Below are 16,293 nucleotides of genomic sequence, written 5' to 3'. Positions count from 1 at the left end.
GATTGGTGAGGTTTCCCAGGGGGCATGGTGGGTGCTCGGTAGGGCTGCATCCGGGGAGTGGCCTGAAGTTGCCACAGGTGCTTCGGCAGGCAGTGGCTTGAGGGAGTGGCCCGAGCAGCAGCCAAGAGCTCAGGGGGCAGCCCGGGGACGACTGCTGTTGCTGGGATGGAGGGTTGGCAGGGCTGTGGCAGGCTCCCTGCCTGGTACCTTAGAAGCAGTGACATGTCCTTCCCTGCGAAGAGTGACAAAGGGATCTTATGAAACAGGGTCACTGGACAACACAAATGCAGATGAAATGCAATGTCAATAGATGCAAAGTACAGTCTATGACAAAATATAATCCCAACTATACATGCAAAATGATAGAGTCTAAATTAGCTGTCACCCATCAAAAAAGAGAGCTTCAAGTCATTGTGGCTAGTTCTCTGAAAACATCTGCACAATGTATTGTGGCAATCAAAAAAGCTAACAGAGTGCTAGTAACCTTTAGGAAAGGGATAGATAATTAGACAAAAAATATAATATTGTGTCTTTATAAATCCATGATACACCCACATATCGAATACTGCATGCAGATTTGGTCATCGTGTAACCCAAGATTTCAGAACCCTCAGCCAGGGTAACTTAACTATTGCACTCCTGGTAGTGTCAGGAATAAATCCATGGGACCACAGCTGTTCTGTCTAATAAAAGATTGAGGCAAGTAAATGTGCTGTAGACTAATATTTCAGTTTATTAAATATAAGCGGTCACAGGCATAATCAGTAGGTTTAGAACTTGTCAGATGTTTAACTAGACTCTGGAACGGTACTGAGTAATTAACAAAAGGTTTGAAGTGGCTAGTTGCTCACCCACTGGGGAGAAAATGTGTCAGGAAAAGAGATTCTCAAGATGGCTTTAGAGGACTGCTCCAAAACACATTCTATCGCTAATCCTTTTTATAACTAACTTCTACAAAACACATAGGTCATAATAAACCCTACTGGATCATCATTTTTTCCTCCCTTCCAATAAACTTCTAATATCAGAGGCGTCTAGATTCAAGGTTTCCATCCAACTTACCCTTTTTATTCTCAGTTATTTATTTTTTTCTCCCATCCTCCCATTATGAGTAGCAGAACCTATCAGTTAGTTTTTGGCCTTCCATCTAAAAGTATGTTTTACAGTTAATGCTTAACTATATAGTGTTCTATTTCATTCATTCATGGTGACTGAATGCACATATGGTTGCAATTTACTTAATTACATTCTGGGGTATAGACACCTCTCAAATCCAGGGCAACAACACCATCTCAAAAATATATATATATTGGATTTGGAAAAGGTATAAAGAAGGGCAACTGGGACTATTCATTTGGAAAAGACTTGACTGTGGGGGAATAAGAGAGAGAGGTCTATGAAATCGTGATGGGTGTGGAAAAGTTTTTTTAATCCTTCACATAACATGTGAACTAGGCATCAACCAAGTGAAATTAATAGGCACCAGATTTAAAGCAAAGGAAATAAATTATCTCTTCACAGTCAACCCGTGGAGCTCTTTTCAAGGGGACATTGTGCAGGCCAAAACTATAACAGGGTTCTGAGAAGAACTAAAAAAGAACTAGATAAATTCATGGAGGACAGATCCATCAATGGCTATGCGACAAAGTTCCTCCTCTACCTTGGTGGATCCTGCACGTATTGGCAGATTTGCTCACCTCAGTGATCTTCCCCACAGTCTGAATCAACTTCTCCTGTGTCTGATCAGGAGTTGGGAGGTTTGGGGGGGAATCTGGGCCCACCCTCTACTTTGGGTTCCAGCCCAGGGCCCTGTGGATTGCAGCTGTGTATAGTGCCTCTTGTAACAGCTGCATAAAAGCTACAACTCCCTGGGCTACTTCCCCATGGCCTCCTCCAAACACCTTCTTTATCCTCACCACAGGACCTTCCTCCTGGTGTCTGATAATGCTTGTACTCCTTAGTCCTCCAGCAGCACAGCCTCTCACTCTCAGCTCCTTGTGCCTCTTGCTCCCAGCTCCTCACATGCACTTCCTCTCCTCTGGCTCCCCCTCACCTGACTGGAGTGAGCTCCTTTTAAAACCCAGGTGCCCTGATTAGCCTGCCTTGATTGGCTGCAGGTGTTCTAATCAGCCTGTCTGCCTTAATTGGTTCCAGCAGGTTCCTGATTACTGTAGTGCAGCCCCTGCTCTGGTCACTCAGGGAATAGAAAACTACTCAGCCAGTGACCAGTATATTTGCCCTCTACCAGACTCCTGTACCCCACTGGCCTGGGTCTGTCACAGCTATTACCCAGGATGGGCAGGGATGGTGTCTCTAGCCTCTGTTTGCCAGAGGCTAGGAATGGGGGACAGGGGATGGATCACCAAATGATTCCCTGTCTGTTCATTCTCTCTGGATACTGCGATAGATGGACCTTGGTATGATCCACTATGGCCATTTTTATGTTCTTATAAGTTCATGGAGGATAGGTCCATCAATGGCTATTAGCGAGGATTGGCACAGATGCAACACCATATTCTGCATGTCGCTAGACTGTTTCCCTGAAAAGGAACAGGGGATGGATCATTTGATGATTACCTGCTCTGTTCATTCTCCCTGAAGCACATGGCATTGGCCCCTTTTGGAAGACAGAATACTGAAGTAATTAGACCATAAGTCTTACTCAGTATGGCCATTCTGATGTTTTTATGTAGAACCCATATTTATCTGCACCAATCCCCAGCTGTAATTCGCTAGACCCATCTCCAGTCTCAGAGCTGAGATAGGACCCAGGGCGGGTCTCTCTCTCTTCACAGACTTAATAACAAAGAAAACATATTGTGACACAGTAGGAAATGCGGCCGACTGACCTAGGAATGTAGTCTAGTTTTACTGGGACTGTGTGCATTGGGGATGGGAGAGCAGGGGATGATTTTACTCGAGAGTTCCCGGGGCTTGTAACCTGAGTGAGGAAGGAGGTGGTGCCAGGTGACACCTTTCCCTGGGAAACTGGACAAAGGGAGGGGAGGAGCTGTGGGGAAGAGGAAGAGAGACGGCTAGAGGGGTTTTTGCTTTCAGTTTTGGGCTGGGTGGTGAAACGCAGGGAACCCCCAGTCTGGGGTCTAAGCAGATTGGGGGTGAAACCTATGACAGATGGGAGTAAAGGAGAGAACAACAGAAACACAGCCTTGGGGGAAGAGGCAGGCAGAGGGTGGGGCCTCAAAGTTCCAGTTACCAGCAATTAAAAGGCGATATTCCTATGAGTTAATGAGTAGAACACAGACCGATTTCCCAGTTTATCACACTGACACAGCACAGTAAGCCAGGAAAGGATTTAATGTCTCTTTGACTGTCCAGACAGTGATGCAGCAAAGAGGGCCCAGCACCATCTCACCAGTCAGCTCTGCATGGAGCTCGGTCTGAGAGCTAGAGCAGCAGGGGAAAATTTTAGGTCCCTTTATGAATAACAAGCCGGAGAAGCCATTTCCGGATCTGTTTGGTCATTATCCCATAGATGATGGGGTTTAGCATGGGAGGCACCAGGAGGTACACATTGGCAATGGCAACATGAAACCATAGGGCCACATCGTGGCCAAAATGGTACATGAGAGAGGAGAAGATAACTGGGATGTAAAAGGTTAAGATGGCACAGAAGTGGGAGAAACAGGTCCCAAAAGTCTTGAGCTGGGCGTCCTTTGTGGGGGGGCTGAAGATGGCCCTGAGGATCAGAATATAAGACATGGCAATAAAAAACACATCCAGACTAGGCACAAAGAATGCCACAAAGAGACCATAGTAACCATTAACACGTGTTTCGGTGCAGGCCAGCTTCACCATGGCCATGTGCTCACAGTACGTATGCAGGATGATGTTGGTTCTGCAATATGGCCACCGCCTTGTCAGGAAGGGATAAGGCAGTACCAGAATGGCACCACGCAGCACCACGGTCAGGCCAATCTTGAACACCATGTGGTTTGTCATGGTGGTGGAATGTCTCAGGGGATGGCAGATGGCCACATAGCGATCCACTGCCACGGCAACAAAGATCCCTGACTCCATCACAGAGAAGCTGCGAAGGAAGTACATCTGGGTGAGGCAGGCAATGAAATTGATCTCCCTGGAACTGAACCAGAAAATGCTCAACATTTTGGGCAGGGTGGACATGGATAGGACCAGATCGGTGATGGCCAGCATGCAGAGGAAATAGTACATGGGAACATGGAGGCTCGGCTCCGTCTTCACGATGAACAGGATGGTGAAGTTCCCCAAGATGGCTATGGCATACATGGTGCAGAAGGGAATGGAGATCCAGATGTGGGCTTCCTCCAGGCCAGGAATTCCCAGTAGGATGAAGGTGGAGGAGTTTCTGAACCTGGTTGTGTTGGAATCTGACATGAGAGCCCAAAGTCTAGGTTGATGGTCACAAAACGAATGCCTGGATGGAGAGACAGTGTTAATGTGGGCAGTCACCTTTTGTCTTCATTGAGTTGGTCTGGTAATGTGCCAATAGAGAAATGCAAGGAAGCCCTGAAACCACAGCCTTGCAGGTGTTAAACAGCTGAATGCTCGAGTCTGTCTGATAAAGGCTGACAGACACAAACACGGAAAGTCCCGTGACACAAGCACACAGAAACCTGCCAAATCTACCAGACTCAAATACTCAGTACAGCTCCTTGTATGGCAACAAAGGTCATGACAGAGGTAAATATAAATAGGGGTGAAGAATTTAGCAGGACAATTAAGGACTAGCTACTGGGCCAGGACCAAGACCAGAACTGCCCTCTAGGTGTAGAGGAGGGCTATTGCTGACAGTAAAGGGGAAATGCAAACATGCCTAGGGGCTAACTGCTCAGGGTTCGAGAGGAGAGGGACGGGGGGTACGGCTTACAAGCTTTCAGGCACCTCTAATGCGATAAACAGTGACCGTAGACTAAACGGTCCTGTCTCTGGAATCGATCCTTACCCTTCTATCAAATTCTTCCCCCAACAGTTAATATGAAATACTGAATTTGTGGCTGGAGGCTGTTCTCATGGGTGACGAGATTGGACCTTTTTACACACTGAGCAATGACTTTTTCATTGTTCAGAGAGATGAGTTATGAACAACTGACCCTACTAATGCTAATTGCATATTTGATGATGCTTCATGCATCGATAATCCCTTTACGTTCTGGTGTGGAAAAGCTTAACTGGCACCAGCAGGAGACACAGGTGTGATACTGGTTCTCTCTCACTTCTCAGTAGTAGGCAAAACAAAGACAATGATTGGTTTCCTAAAGAACGGGATAGAGAATAACCTGCTTTGAAACAGGATCGGTTTGGTCACTCGTTCTCTATAAATGATATAGAAGATAGAAAGGAGTTTCTAACACAGGCTATGAGAATGAGGAATACTGTCATATGCAGAGAGACTGAAAAGTCGGGGACTGTTTAGTGAAGAAAAGGAGGAGGAGAACAGCAGAAAAGCATGGAACTGATTACATTCAAAAGGACAAACGGCGAAGAGTTCTCAAGACCTGCTCTGGATATGTGCTCAGTATTAGTCACCTGATCTCTATAAAGAATATAGCAAACATAAAGGGGGTTTCCGAGACAGGCAATAGCAATGGGGAAACTGCCATATGTGGACAGACTGAAAAGTCTGGGACTGTTTAGTTTGGAGAAGAGACCAACAAGGGGACATATGTTAGAAGAGAGGGAAATAAAGAATGAAACTGATTACATTCAAAAGAGAGAAGAGTTCCCAACCAATACTATCTATAGACATTTAGACCTTCAAAATCTCTAGTTCTCCAAAGTTGAGGAAACTATCAGCAAAACTGATTAGGAGGAAAAATTTAGACAAAAAAATGGAATGAAAACTGAGAGTTCTTTAAGAAGAGATTATTAGATAGCGAAAACGTCACAATTCCATAGTCAAGAAAGTGGACAACTTTTGCTTAAAAGCTAAAAACTCAGTTCAGTTGCAAAGTGGGTAGAAATTATAGGGGACACTATATATAACAAATGGGAAAAAGGGAACATAGTTAGCCAGCAATATAATTTGGAAGATATGAAAATTGATATGGGTCATTAAAGACATCAGGGAAAAATCCATGGTGGGCAGAACTAAGGATCACATCAAGGAGATTATTAATAATATTAAACCAAAGATATCCTAGAAAAGATTTAGAGTAATTCCTGTGTTAAATGTAAACCCTTAAAAAAATAAGGTAAAGATTAAAAAAATATATTTGAAAAGATTAGGAAAAAATGGAAAAGCTGGTATGGGATTAGTTCAAGAAAAATGTTCTTGGAATATAAGTAATGCAAGTCAATAACAAGGTCTATGCAAAACCGGTTTTGTCAGATAAACATGATTTCATACTTTTTTAGAGTAAATGTTTGGCTGATCAAGGGAACTGTGCAAATGCAATAAACTTCATTTTTTCCGTAAACAGTGACAAAGAGTCCTGTGGCATCTTATAGACTAACAGATGTGTTGGAGCATGAGCTTTCGTCATGCCAAGCGTCTGATGAAGTGAGTATTCAAGCACAAAAGATTATACTCCAATACGTCTGTTAGTCTATAAGGTACCACAGGACTCTTCGTCGCTTTTTACAGATCCAGACTAACACGGCTACCCCTCTGATACTTTAATTTTTCTAAGGCATTTGTATTATTAAGGGAAAACATTGAGATAAAATAATTAACTTTCTATAATATCAGTAGAGCACATTTAAAATGGACTGCAAACTAGCTAACTCGCAGATCTCAGAAAGCAGTTATCATTGGGTCACATTCAGTAAATGGGGCTTTTTCTACTGGGGGTCTGCAGGGATCAGTTCTAGGCCTGATGCTATTCAATATTTTCATGAATGTCCTCAAAGGAAATAGAAAATCAGTGCAGATAAAGTTTCTGGATAGCCCTAAGATTGGAAGTGGTGAAAATGAGGACAGGTCAGGCATACTGATTGATCTGGGGAATTGGTGTGGGCATCCGATTCAAACATAATGTTTTAATACAGTCAAATGCAAACTTATCTTCTCAGAACAAGGCATGCAGGCTGAACCCAAAGTCTGGGGCACTGTATTACGTAATGCAAGGACCTGAAAAGGATTTAGAAATCATTGTGTAAAAACAATTCCTTGTCCAATGCTGTGGCCGTAAGGACTGATGTCATCCTGGGATACATAAAAATGGGAGTGATGAGTTGGAGCAGGAGAATTTACCTCTGCTCATGGAATTGGTGAAACAGAATGCATCCAGTTCTGGGGTCCACATTATAAAAGACTGTTGAAAAATTGGAGAGAGTGAAGAAAAAAGCCACAAAACTGATTGGAGGCTGGAGAAACTTGAAGGATTTCATCTATTTAACATCTCAAAAAAATGACAAAGTGGATACTTTCCTAAGGAGGAAACCATGTGTTGTAATGGGCTCTGTAATCTAGCGGAGAAAGGCAGAGCAATACCCAATGGTTGGAGGCTGAAGACAAATTCCAGCTGGAAAAAATGACCAAATATTTAGCACAGATGGTGATTAACTGTTGGGACACACTGGGAAGGGAAATGATGGATTCTCCAACTCCCCATGTCGGCAGATCCAGACTTAATGCTTCTCTGGAAAATCTGCTTGAAAGCTTGTCTACACTTAGAACAGTAAAGGAGCACTGCCAGAGTACTTCAGTGTAGACACTTACAATGAAGGCAGGGTTTCTTCCCTCAGCATAGGTAATCCACCTCCCCAAGAGGTGGTAGCTAGGTGGATGTAGGAATTATTCCATCTAACTCCTCATGCCCACATTGGCATTGTTAACATAGCGACATCTCCCAGTAGGGTGGATTTTTTTGATGTTTCAAGAAAAGCAAATGCAAGGTTAAGTTGTATTAGCAGAGGCACAGCATTCAAGTCATGGTAACTGGTAGTATTTCTTTAGTCTGCATTGGTTTGGCTTCAGCTGGAGTGTCCAATTATGGTCATCAATGTGTAGAAAGGATGTAGAGAAACTGGAAAGAATCCAAAGGCGAGTGACAAAGATGATCAAAGGGATGGAATACAAGCCATATGGGCAGCCATCAGTCTTCGATGACTAAGACAGAATGAATCCTGAATCTTGGCAGAGGGATAGAGTAGCTGACCCTTGTGGTCCCTTCTATCCCCATGGCTCTATGTTTCTGTAATGTAAAATCTTAATGTATACCTGGCATTAGTCACACACAAGTCTTTGGCTGAGGTGCCTGGGTGAAATTTAGTGGGCTAGTGTTACAGAGAAGGTCTGATTGGATGATCTAACTATCCCTTCCTACCTATCTCTATACATAAAGAAAGTAGAACAGGCATTTATATTTACTCTGTCTCATAACACATGAACAAGGGAACATCCAGTTGCATTGAAAATCTGAAAATATAACATAATTATAGTTCCATTGGCCTGTGGAACTCCTTGCCAATGATATTATTGGAGTGAAGAGCTTAGCTGCATGGGATTCACAAATGGAATGACCATTTTAGGTGGCGTTGGTGGCACCACCTTTTGTTAAGACTGTCTGACACATTTAATAAGAAGACTTCACTTTCAGCTGCTCATAAGTTTGGCAAATTTTAGGCATTTGGACTGAAATTTCCTGAGCTGGGTGTGTGCTTTCGGCAGAATTGTTTTTTGAAAGTTTTCAGAATAACAGTCCTGCCGACTTCTCACATTACACTAGGAGAACAGATGTCTTGCCCATTTTGAAAAATTCTTATGATAGTTCCAGGGAGGAGCCTTAACACCTCCATGCATAACAGAAGATAAAATTCCGGGAATAGTTCCCCAATTAACAGCCAGAGCCCAGACATGCAAAAGGAGGAGGTGACGCCCTCTATGCATTAACACACAGCTGTCTCCTGAGGTCTTTACTCAGTTCTTACTGACCAAAGAATAGTCACAGCCTCAGAATTTGACCTTGTATTATACATCTGCTAACACCTTTCACCATGAAGGATCAACTGTGCCACTGAGATGCAGCCACCTTGCAGCTTCAGGACATTAGCTGAGATGGGCACGGGTGCATAGAAAAGAGAGACATTTTGCCCAGTGATACTGGAGTAAACTCATCACCTGTGGCAAGGGCCCTGGGATGTTTAATGGTTGTAAAGAGCGGAAAGGACACAGACTTACTCTCTATCCCATCACACACATGTTGCACTCGGTTTGTTGAGCAGGTGAGCTCCTCAGCAAGTCACAAGTACCTATGAATTCTGAGATGGAAGTGTCTTCCCTGGGAATCCCCCTTAGGTAGCTGTATCCCACGTCTCTCTCACCCAACATCTATAATAACATCCCACACCGAGAGCCGACACAGGGGTGTGCATAATTTATAATATAGCTCTGTGCAGTCCCAGTGGGGTTTGCTCAGCCTCTGGGGAGGAGCAGCATATGAATGCAGGAGACAAGCTTCTGTGCTAATTATCCAGCTTTCGGAGTAAACAGCAACTAAGATACCATCCCCAAGGGAGGTGAGAACTCTTGGGCTCTGTGCTGAGTCAGTGAGGAATTACCTGCTTGTGCATTTGTGTATATTTTAAAATTGTAGTTGATTAGGAAGAAAATTAGGGATAATGTCTAGAGCTCCTTAGGGTCTGATACCCTGAAAATGCTCAGGATGGCTGGGTAGATAGTAGTCAGCCAGATCTGGAGAGAGATGGCTGAGAGGAACACGAACACTTTCTGGAGGCACACAGGGTTTTTACTAAGGTATCAGAGATCAGTAATTCTCATCCATAACTATTATCATCCTGTGCAGGATTTTTAATTGAAGAATCTTCAATTCACCTAGCAAAGTAGAGTCACTATGACCATTTCCCCATTATACAGATAGGTAAACTGAGATACAGGAAGATGTGACTTAATGAAAGTCACACAGAGAATCACAGACAGAATCCATCATCCCTGACTTCTCGGCTGTAACCACAATCTAACCATCTCAGGTCTTGCTCTTACACACTCATACACAGGCAGGTACACACCCAGCTGTAGTTATATGGATGCTGCCACTAGCCACTCATGAACTAATAAACAGAGGCTCCAGCCAGTTCCACCCAGCTCCCCAGCTTAAGACCCCAGAGCTATATCATCTTGCCTTGGTCCAAAGTCTGACTAGTGTAAGATTATTACCCAGTCCTCCTCTCCCTGAAAGTGGAGAGGACACTGCACCAGCCCCAGTTCCTAAGCAGGATTCCCTTATAGATGTCACACTCTCTTAGGTAACATATAGTGATAGACACAGGCCAGTGAGGTACAGCAGAGTAGTAGAAGGCAGATATACTGGCCACTGGATAAGCAGTTTTCGGTACCCTGAGTGACCAGAGCAGGGGCTGCCCCAGGCTCGGGTGGACACATGACTCTAATTAGCCTGCAAAGAGCCAGGTGAGACTGGTAAGCTAATGTGACCACCTGACTCTCATTAAGGTCCCTCTGATACTATAAAAGGGCTCACTCCTGTCATGCTGAGGAGATCCAGAGGGGAGGAAGTGTAGCTGAAGAGCTGGGTAATGGAGACACCCTCAAGATGCTGCAAAGGGGGCCCGAAGGTAAGGGTAAAGAAGGCATTGAGAGAGACAGAGAGAAGCAGGAGAGCTGTAGGGAAGTGGCCCAGGGAAATGTAGGGTCCCTGGGCTGGAACCTGGAGTAGAGGGCGAGCCCCAGCCCACCACTACAGGAACATCTCTTGGGAGGGGATGACAGGCCCCTGTCAGGACAGGAGGCTAAACTGCTCAGGAATAAACCTGTAAGAACAACAGAGACTGTGGGAGTTCTCTCACCAACCTCCTTGCTGGCTTATGATGAAAAGGGCTCAGTAGCCTGCGACCCTTGCCTCTAGAGGGAGAAGGGCTATGTGGAGGGTCGCAGTGAGCCACTGAGGCTATCATAATCCACCAGGAAGTGCGGGATCCACTGAGACAAGGTTGGAGCTCTGCCACACTATCTAATAAAAAAGATTAAGTACAGAAAGATCGATTTTAAGTGATTATTAATAATAGCAAACAGATCACAGTTGGTTATAGAAATAACAAACAAAACTGCAATCTAAATTCTATACGCTCGATAGTATTTGAATTAAGCAGTGTTGCACCCTGATAATACAAACAGCCCACTAATCTTCCATACACAGGCTAAAAGTCCACCCAGACTGGGAGCAAGCCCCAGTTCAATCCTTGTTCCTAAGGTGTTTCCAGGTGTTGAGTTGTGGGGGTAGTCAAGCCAAGTGATGATGTCACTTCCCCCTTTTATCGCACAGTTAATGGGAGAGAACAGGCACAAGAAGACAAGACAAAGTCCAGTGTCACATGAGCTGGTCACATGCCCTTGCCTGCTTCGATGAGTCATAGTTGGTGCCACTACCCATTTCCTGGCTAGAACATTCACAGGAAAGTCCATGAGGTGGAGTTAAGCTTTTTCTCAGGCCTATTGTGTTTCTTAATGGTCTATTACTTTGAATGGCTCATCCAACTGGATGTCAATGACTTTGTATGTGTTACCCAGGAGCAAACACATTTGAAATACTGGTACATAGTCAATATTCATAACTTTAGGTGGAAACATGATACATGCATAGAATGCACACTGATATATTACATGATATAGTTGATATAAAACACATTATAAACATATCATGAAATAGATCCTAGAATACTGAAGGAGCTGACTGAGGAGATATCTGAGCCATTAGCTATTATCTTTGAAAAGTCATAGAAGACAGAAGAAATTCCAAAAGACTGGAAAAGAGCAAAGATAATGTCAATCCATAAAAAGGGCAATAAGGACAACCTGAGGAATTATAGACCACTCACTCTTAAGCTAATATCTAGAAGCTAATAAGATAATAAGTAACAGTTAGCAACAAATTATGTCAACCCAGACAGATACCTTTCTTTGACAGGGTAACTAGCCTTGTGGATGGGGTGGGAAGCAGCAGATGTATATCCTGACTTCAGTAAGCTTTTGATTCTGTCTTGTAACAAGGGGTGTCTTGGGGGACACTATTGAGAGTATCAATTCAGGACAAATTGCTTAGAGCAGGGCAATCACAGCCCCAGAATGTGGGTCCTTCAGTATTCAGGCACCAAACCAGCCAAACAGAGAGGACTTCAGTTTTACCCCACTGGCTAACCAGAAGTCACACAAGCAATTCCCTTAGACACTCTAGTTTCCCCTTGTCACCACCAGTGCCACTTGTTATGGGGACTAATGGTTATGAAAACCAATTCTCATAAACAAGCTGATGGAGCTACGGTAAGGTGGATGCATAACTGATTGGAAAATTGTTCCCAAAGAGTAGTCGTGCTGGAAGGGCATAATGAGTGGGAGTCCCTCAGGGATCAGTTCTGGGTCCAGTTCTGTTCAATATCTTAATCAATCATTTAGATTGTGACAAAGAGGGTACATCCATAAAGTTTGAGGATGACAAGAAGTTGCAAGTGCTTTGGAGGATAAGATTATAATTCAAAATGATCTGGACAAAATGGAGAAAGGGTCTGAAGTAAATGGGATGAAATTCAGTAAGGACAAATTCAAAGTGCTCCACTTAGGAAGGAACAATGAGTTTCACACACACAAAATGGAAATGACTGCCTAGGAAGGAGCACTGCGGGAAGGGATCTAGGGGTCATAGTGGACCATAAGGTAAATATGAGTCAACAGTGTAACTCTGTTGCAAAAAATGCAAAGATCATTCTGGGATGTATTAGTAGCAGTGTTGCACAGAAGACATGAGAAGTAATTATTCCACTCTATTCCACACTGATTAGGCCTCAACTGAAGTTTTGCGTCCAGTTCCACGAGCCACATGTCAGGAAGGATGTGGACAAATTGGAGAAAGTCCAGAGAAGAACAACAAAAATGACCAAAGGTCTAGAAATCATGAGTTATGAGGGAAGATTGAAAGAACTGGGTTTGTGTAGTCTGGAAAAGAGAAGACTTAGAGAGGGCATGATGACAGTTGTCCTCGTAAATTGTAGCCATCAAATGCCTAATGCACCAGTGAGGGCCCTCATCTGGTACGGCTATATCAGTAATACAAGTTATTACTTCATATTTCTAACTTCAGATCTAAGAAAGATACATGCATACAAATAGCAAAACCAAATTCAGCACACATCAACTGTTTCAATTATATATTACAAGAGGTATTTCACATAAAGCATATTCATAAGCATTCTTTCATAAAGCATATGGAGAGTAATGCCATGGCACAGTTTAGTTGCTAAGTTAACTGGTAAATAACTGCATATCATCAATAAAACACCTGTTGAGGATACTTTCGATCACTATAAATTCAAATGAAATAGTTTTCAAACAATTTCAGATTACCCTGAAATTTAAAACATGAAAGAATGAATTTCAGGAGGAGATGATGGGTGGAGCCTGCCCACATCTAAAGGCCTTTCCCCTAGCCTTGCAGGAGGAGCAACTGGATTAGGGATCCAACTAAATATGGGGAATAACTAAAGAATAACAGGATCAGAAGTGGAGGTCAAAGGTTATTTGATAAGGGGAAAGCAGTGGACTGTTATTCCTTGATTTTAGCAAAGATTTTGATGCGGTCTCCCACAGTATTCTTGCCTGCAAGTTAAAGAAGTATGGGCTGGATGAATGGACTATAAGGTCGATAGAAAGTGGGCTAGATTGTTGGCTCTATGGATAGTGATAAATGGTTGCAAGTCTAGTTGGCAGCCAGTATCAAGCAGAGTGCCCCAAGGGTCAGTCCTGGGGCTGATTTTGTTCAATATCTTCATTAATGGTCTGGAGGATGGCATGGATTGCACGCTCAGCATGAATAAACCTTTAGATTTTAGATTCTAAAGGATTGGCAACAGCGTGATTTGTGGTTCTGGTGGGACCCAACTGAGAGTGCCAATTCGGGACCAATTGCTTAAACAGGGCAGTTACAGCCCTAGGCTGGGGTTCTTCAACCTCTAAGGCAAACCAAACCAGCCAGACAAAAAGGACTTCGGTTTCACCCCACTGGCCAACCACAAGTCACACAAGCAATTTCCTTAGACACTCCAGTCTCCCAGTATCACCACCAGTGCCACTCGTCCTGGGGATGAATGGTTATGAAAACCAACACCCCAGTAAAAGAAAACGGTTCTCTCTATCCCAAAGGATCAAGTCCCCAACCCAGGTCAATATACACTATCAGATCTTACCCACAAATCACGCTGTTGCCAATCCTTTAGAATCTAAAATCTAAAGGTTTATTCATAAAGGGAAAAAGGTAGAGATGAGAGCTAGAATTGGTTAAATGGAATCAATTCCATACAGGAATGGCAAAGTTCTTAGTTCAGGCTTGTAGCAGTGATGGAGTAAACCTACAGGTTCAAATCAAGTCTCTGGAGAACATCCCCAGCTGGGATGGGTCATTCAGTCCTTTGTGTAGAGCTTCACTTTGTAGCGAAGTCCCTCCAGAGGTAGGAAGCAGGATTGAAGACCAGATGGAGATTGAGGCATCAGCCTTATATAGGCACTTCCAGGTGTAAGAACCTCTTTGTTCTTACTGCTGGAAAATTACAGCAAAATGGAGTCTGGAGTCACATGGGCAAGTCCCTGCACACCCTGCTGAGTTACAAGGCGTATCTGCCTCCTCTCAGTGGGTTAATTGTGTAGCTGATGGTCCTTAATGGGCCATCAAGCAGGCTAAGCAGAGCTAACACCAACTTTTCTGGGGTGTTTCCCAGAACTGCGGCACCAATTTGAAATACAGACAGTATACAGCCAATGCTTATAACTTCAATTACAAAATGATACAGAGATACAGACAGCATAATCATAACCAGTAACTCATAACTTGGTCTTAGACACCTTATATGACCCCTTTACATAGGATTTGATGCCACTACAGGACCTTGGTTGCAAACCCATGTTCGATATGGTCCCAGTTTATATCAATAATGTCACAGTCCCATTCTTCACAACCTCCTCAGGTAAGGAGTTCCACAAGTTGACTGTGCGCTGTGTGAAGAAGAACTTCCTTTTATTTGTTTTAAACCTGCTACCTATTAATTTCATTTGGTAGCCCCTAGTTCTTGTATTATGAGAATAAGTAAATAACTTTTTCTTATCCATGTTCTCAACATCACTCATGATTTTATATACCTCTATCATATCCCCCCTTAGTCTCCTCTTTTCCAAGCTGAAGAGACCTAGCCTCTTTAATCTTTCCTCCTATGGGACCATCTCCAAACCCCTAATCATTTTAGTTGCCCTTTTCTGAACCTTTTCTAGTGCTAGAATATCTTTTTTGAGGTGAGGAGACCACATCTGTACATAGTATTCGAGATGTGGACGTACCATGGATTTATTTAAGGGCAACAATATATTCTCAGTCTTATTCTCTATCCCCTTTTTAATAATTCCTAACATCCTGTTTGCTTTTTTGACCTTCTCAGCACACTGCGTGGACATCTTCAAAGATGAGGCTAAGATCTTTTTCCTGACTCGTGGCTAAATTAGTCCCCATCATATTGTATGTATAGTTGGGGTTATTTTTTCCAATGTGCATTACTTTACATTTATCCATATGAAAGTTCATTTGCCATTTTGTTGCCCAATCACTTAGTTTTGTGAAGTATCAGAGGGTAGCCGTGTTAGTCTGGATCTGTAAAAGCAGCAAAGAATCCTGTGGCACCTTATAGACTAACAGACGTTTTGGAGCATGAGCTTTCGTGGGTGAATACCCACTTCCTCAGATGTGAGATCTTTTTGAAGTTCTTCACAATCTGCTTTGGTCTTAACTATCTTGAGTAGTTTAGTATCATCTGCAAACTTGGCCACCTCACTGTTTACCCCTTTCTCCAGATCATTTATGAATAAATTGAATAGGATTGGTCCGAGGACTGACCCTTGGGGAACACCACTAGTTACCCCTCTCCATTCTAAGAATTTACCATTAATTCCTACCCTTTGTTTCCTGTCTTTTAGCCACTTCTCAATCCATGAAAGGACCTTCCCTTTATCCCATGACAGCTTAATTTACATAAGAGCCTTTGGTGAGGGACCTTGTCAAAGGCTTTCTGGAAATCTAAGTATACTATGTCCACTGGATCCCCCTTGTCCACATGTTTGTTGACCTCCTTCAAGAGCTTACACAGGTCAGGCTTCCGATCACAGCAAGATGATACATCTCCAGAGTCCTAGGCTGGGGAGTTCCGGGGAATTGGCTGGCATCGTTCTATTGTGGGTTCATGCTTGGCTGGTGAAAGCATTCACGTAACTGCAACTGGGTCTGTCCCTGTTTGTGTATGGCTGAGTAAGTGCAAGACCTGGAGAGGATTGCAGCTTATCACAGGCAC

General features: G+C 43.4%; 1 protein-coding gene across 1 annotated transcript; it reads right to left on the bottom strand.

The window, feature by feature from the left end:
- Positions 1 to 3,426: 3,426 nt before the first annotated feature.
- On the bottom strand, positions 3,427 to 4,374 carry LOC115643698 (olfactory receptor 52K1-like). Its single transcript, XM_030547706.1, has one exon. The coding sequence runs from the start codon at positions 4,372 to 4,374 to the stop codon at positions 3,427 to 3,429; it is 948 nt and encodes a 315-aa protein (XP_030403566.1).
- Positions 4,375 to 16,293: the final 11,919 nt, after the last annotated feature.

Source organism: Gopherus evgoodei, unplaced genomic scaffold (genome assembly GCF_007399415.2).
Source record: "Gopherus evgoodei ecotype Sinaloan lineage unplaced genomic scaffold, rGopEvg1_v1.p scaffold_68_arrow_ctg1, whole genome shotgun sequence".
Lineage (NCBI taxonomy): Eukaryota > Metazoa > Chordata > Testudines > Testudinidae > Gopherus > Gopherus evgoodei.
This window is presented reverse-complemented; position numbering and strand designations above follow the sequence as displayed.